General features: G+C 38.8%; 1 protein-coding gene across 1 annotated transcript; it reads left to right on the top strand.

The window, feature by feature from the left end:
* Positions 1-2,419: 2,419 nt before the first annotated feature.
* Positions 2,420-3,422, top strand: LOC105043330 (heavy metal-associated isoprenylated plant protein 39). Its single transcript, XM_073255871.1, has 2 exons — positions 2,420-2,558; positions 2,701-3,422. The coding sequence occupies exon 2, from the start codon at positions 2,718-2,720 to the stop codon at positions 3,150-3,152; it is 435 nt and encodes a 144-aa protein (XP_073111972.1). The 5' UTR covers positions 2,420-2,558; positions 2,701-2,717; the 3' UTR covers positions 3,153-3,422.
* The last annotated feature ends 1,221 nt before the right edge of the window (positions 3,423-4,643 follow it).

Genomic DNA, 4,643 nt, shown 5'->3' with positions numbered 1-4,643 from the left:
GTGCGATTGAGCAGGCTCTACATGATATGGTCTCCCATGTACCACTCTGGGTTCACTTTGTCATGAATATTGTGCAATAATGATGCCTGTGATTAGAAAATTGGACCTCTCCGGTTAATTCCACGGAAATGTTGCCCCATATGCTCTTGTAACCTTCCACTAAGTCCACCAAATTTGATTTCAAGGCATTTATGATAATCTATAGATAGATCAAGTTTGTGAAAATTAAAAAGGGATTTGCTGGAGGCAAATCTGCCGAAAGGTAGGCAGGGTGAAGATTTGAAACAAGATCGAGTCCAAATTTGCAGAAGTTGTCGGCCTCCTTTCACGAGAAAGAGGTTGTCCTTTTCCTCGTAAGATATGATTCGGAGTGGAGAATTCAAGCTACCGGAATCCAGAGGAATAGAGGGGCTGGAGATAAGCTCTGACCCACAAACATGGTATTTGAAGCTTAGGGATGACTTCTAGGAGGCTAGAGTTCTATGGACATCACCATGTCGTGGGTTATAAGAGCTCTCCTTCAAAAACTCATTTCGACAAGATTCTCTTTGATGCTCGGGCTGTAGGCTTCACTTTTTTTTTTTTTTTTTTTTTTAATTTTTTTTGATTAAGATGAAAAACTCATACACAATATGAATACAATGCAAATACTCAGAAAAAAAAATAAAGGAGATCTCGAAATGACATCGATAGATGAAATCCATCAGTCTAACTGCACCTTGATATAACTATAATAAGAACCTTAAGTTAGATGAGTCACCACACCACTGGCAAATGCTATAGTCAGAAGTGCGTGGTGTCCAGCTCATACAATCAAATGGATCTCACGATTTGGGATGCTTTCCACTTCAATCTTAAGAATGATTGCGTACCCGTGCCAACTTGGAAAGACAGCTCATCCAAATGGATCCAAACTTTAAATGATTGTCATTATGTTCTAGATTTATAATGATCATTAAAACAATTTCAGATATATACATCTCTTCAAAATATACATGTGAAATATGCAACTATATTTTTTGGTAAAAATTATTCAACTACATAATTATATTATCACTATCATCTAAATCAAATAACAATATTACACTAGAGCTCTATCAACTGACAAACTCATTAATTTTCGTAACAGCGATTGCTATATCTCTGTTATCACTATAACAACGACAAGATACGGGTCCATTATTTAAAGAAGGTTGGCACTATTCATACCTTGTGATGAACCAGCGCCTTATAAGCTATCTGCCCGAGCGGCAATAATAGAGTTCAAGATTTTAAGATAACTCTAACATTGCCTAGATGATTAAACAATGATACTGCAATGCAAGTATAGACGTGGAGCAGCCGTTCCAGAGGAAGAGTAAAAGAGGAACAAGGAAAAGAGAAGGAGAAGCTAAGAATACCAAAGATCAGGTGTATTAGTAGATACGAGTGCCCAACCCCAAGGGTTAAGATGTAAAGAAGTGTGCTAAAATAATATATATAAAAGAGATGTTACTTTAACCGCCCCGGATCAGCGAAGGCTACGATTAGGGACAGTGCAAAATAGGGACGACACGTTGGACAGATGTGACTGCGGGGCCACGTGAAGATTGTCAACAAGAGGGCACAGAAAAAAGAATGGAACCCGACCCTCTCCCTCTTGGCTTCTTGGCCACGTACGTAGAGACGGTGACCCACTACCTTTTTTAGCCTGCATACAACTAGCCACCCACCTCTCTCACTCCTCACATTCTCCCCTGCTTTTTACGTAGTGGACCCTCTCACTCAGATCCACTTCAGCATCCTCCCTACCCTTCTCCACCTTTCTTTCTTTGACCCTCCCATCAGTACTTCATTCAATTCTATATCTGCCTCCCCCCTCCCCCTCCTCTCTTCCCCTCCTCTCTCTCTCTCTCTCTCTCTCTCTCTCTCACTGGCCTTTGCTTTGGGTGCTGTTTGGGGAGTTCGGAGAATGAAGGTTAGATATTTGTTATGTTTGATTCCTTCTTTTTGTCAAATGAGATGCTATTCTGATGGCATGGCTTCTTTATGGGTTCTCTCTTCATCTTCATCACTTTTCAAGATACATATCTTAAAACGGAATCGTTTTTACCATCTAGCTTGTACTTTTCATCTGGGATCCGAAGAATGATTCCTCATTTTCAAATGCTTTGGTCTTGTTTTTATGCAGAGTTTTTTTTTTTTTAAATGTGAGTATGTAGTTGGGTGTGGTTTTATCTTTGTGAAGCCTTATGTTTTGGAAAGCAAGAGTCTATTTTGGTGAACTGTTACAAGAAATTTAGCTATCAAGTAATGTCTTTGTTGTTGGTTCAAGCTTATGTTTGCTATTTCCTTTTCTTCTTCCCTCTCTGTTCTAATGATTATGCAAGTAGAAATCAGGGGATGTCTCTGTTTTCCTCACTCACCTCCACCAGTGATCAAATTATGACTACTGGCTATTCTTTCATCATAAAAAAGGAATTTATTTGGGGTTTCATTGCAGATAATTGTGGTGAAACTGGACTTGCATGATGACAAGGACAAACAGAAGGCTCTCAAGGCAGTCTCCACCCTTCCTGGTGTCATGTCCCCTCCTTCCCTACTAATTGCCGTTATAGTGCTCATATTTTTTGATTGTATCATAAATTTCTAACATACACACATCCAAAAATAAAAAAACCAAAGGTTGGCTACATGTTATCCTATATTTTCACTTCACAGGAATCGATTCCCTTGCAATGGACATGAAGGAGAAGAAACTGACGGTGGTTGGAGCCGTCGACCCTGTCAAAGTTGTGAGCAAACTCAGGAAATTCTGGCCGACCAATATATTCTCAGTGGGTCCAGTGAAGGAGCCTGAGAAGGAGAAGAAAGAAGAGCCCAAAAAGGAGGAACCCAAGAAGGAGGAGGAGACCAAGAAGGAGGAGCCCAAAAAGGAGGAGACCAAGAAGGAGGAGCCCAAGAAGGAGGAGGAGACCAAGAAGGAGGAACCCAAGAAGGAGGAGGCCAAGAAAGAGGAACCCAAGAAGGAGGAGGCCGAGAAGAAGAGAGATCCCCAAGAGCTGATGATGATGGAGCTCGTCAATGCCTACAAAGCTTACCAACCTCACATGACCACACATTACTACGTCCACAGTGCCGAGGAGAATCCAAACTCTTGTGCCATCTTGTAAGTAATAATTACGTGAAAACAGGTAAGGTTTTATCCAAGTCTTGAGAACCAATACTGTGAGCCTTCCCAACCACCCTGATGGAAGGCTGCAGATAAATTAGAGAAGCGACTCTGTATGGATGGTGGGTGGTTGCTTCAAGATTTCCCGTTCGGTTAGAAGGTATGTTTGATGGTGAATAAATAAGTTTTAGGTCGCTTGAGCTTTTGATTTCTAGGAATTATGTACAAAATATTTAAATAAACTTTTGACATCCTGTCTGGTTGATGAGTATATACGTCTGTAAGAAGCGGCCTTAAGAAACTTTGGTTTCTAATTCTATATGGTATCTCACTTTTGGAGTTGTATCTTTCACTGAAATAAATGGGAACATAAAGCTACGGCAGGAGTTTAAAGACAGTGGACTTCTTGGATGCTGATAGAAAGTTACACGAATTGGTTCTATATGATCGGCTTATATGTGGAATTGGTATTTTAATTTCAATAATTTATTCAAAAATGTTCACGATCAACTTCGTGGATTGTCTTTTTTACACAAATGATGAAGATAGCCCATAGAGGCCTTTGGCCATGTACAGCAAGCGTTTGGAGGAACACAAGGATGCATTTTGGGAGAAAAAAGACAAGCAGAAATTATCTTTTAATTACTTTTTTATCAAAAAAATAACTTGCTTAACTACATTTCAGTTTTAATATTTAGATTTTTTTTTTTTTATTGGGATGGATCTATTATCCAAATCTAGTAAAAATATATATATGAAAATCAAAAAATAAAATGTGCAAGAAACAAAAGAAATGTCTGCCACAATGTTTGAAGATTGATAGAGGCTTCATAACTTCCTGCGAAAATGCCACAACCACTTCATTAAAATAATTTGTTTAGTATTGAAGGCTTCTATATATATTCTTGTTGCGAAAGTAAGCAATATAGTGGCGGCATTTTGAAGAACAATCAAATGTCACTAGGTAGCTGAAATTTTGTCCAACTAAACGGCGGAAAATTGTGTTCCCCCCTGAAACATTCTTATCATTCTACCAAACAAGCAGTTCACAGTTGACATCTCTTACGATAGTGCAAAGCCTTCAGCCCACACTTGGACGTGGCACACAAGGGACCCTTGACAAAAAGAAAAGAAATAAAGGCAACGAATGACGTCTCGAAGATTCTCATCACTTTATAAAAAGTATGAATATAAGAGCATGCAACTTTGTCATGCATGCAATCAAATGGATCGTAAACTCTATCGCGAATAAATCAATAGCCCTTGTCACTAATCTTCTCCATCACTAATCATACTGCGCTTAGCGTGGATATCATTTCCTCAAGGATTTGCCAAGTGGAATGCTATGCTCTTGTTACATTTAATTTATTATGTAAAGGTCACTTTTTCTTTATGTACCAACCTTTTTAACCCACATCTTCATGACATCCACGTATTTCTGTGAGGATAGGGACAAAAAAATAAAGAAATATTAAAAATATGACATTAAATA

The sequence above is a fragment of the Elaeis guineensis genome, chromosome 4 (assembly GCF_000442705.2).
Source record: "Elaeis guineensis isolate ETL-2024a chromosome 4, EG11, whole genome shotgun sequence".
NCBI classification, from domain to species: Eukaryota; Viridiplantae; Streptophyta; class Magnoliopsida; order Arecales; family Arecaceae; genus Elaeis; species Elaeis guineensis.
This window is presented reverse-complemented; position numbering and strand designations above follow the sequence as displayed.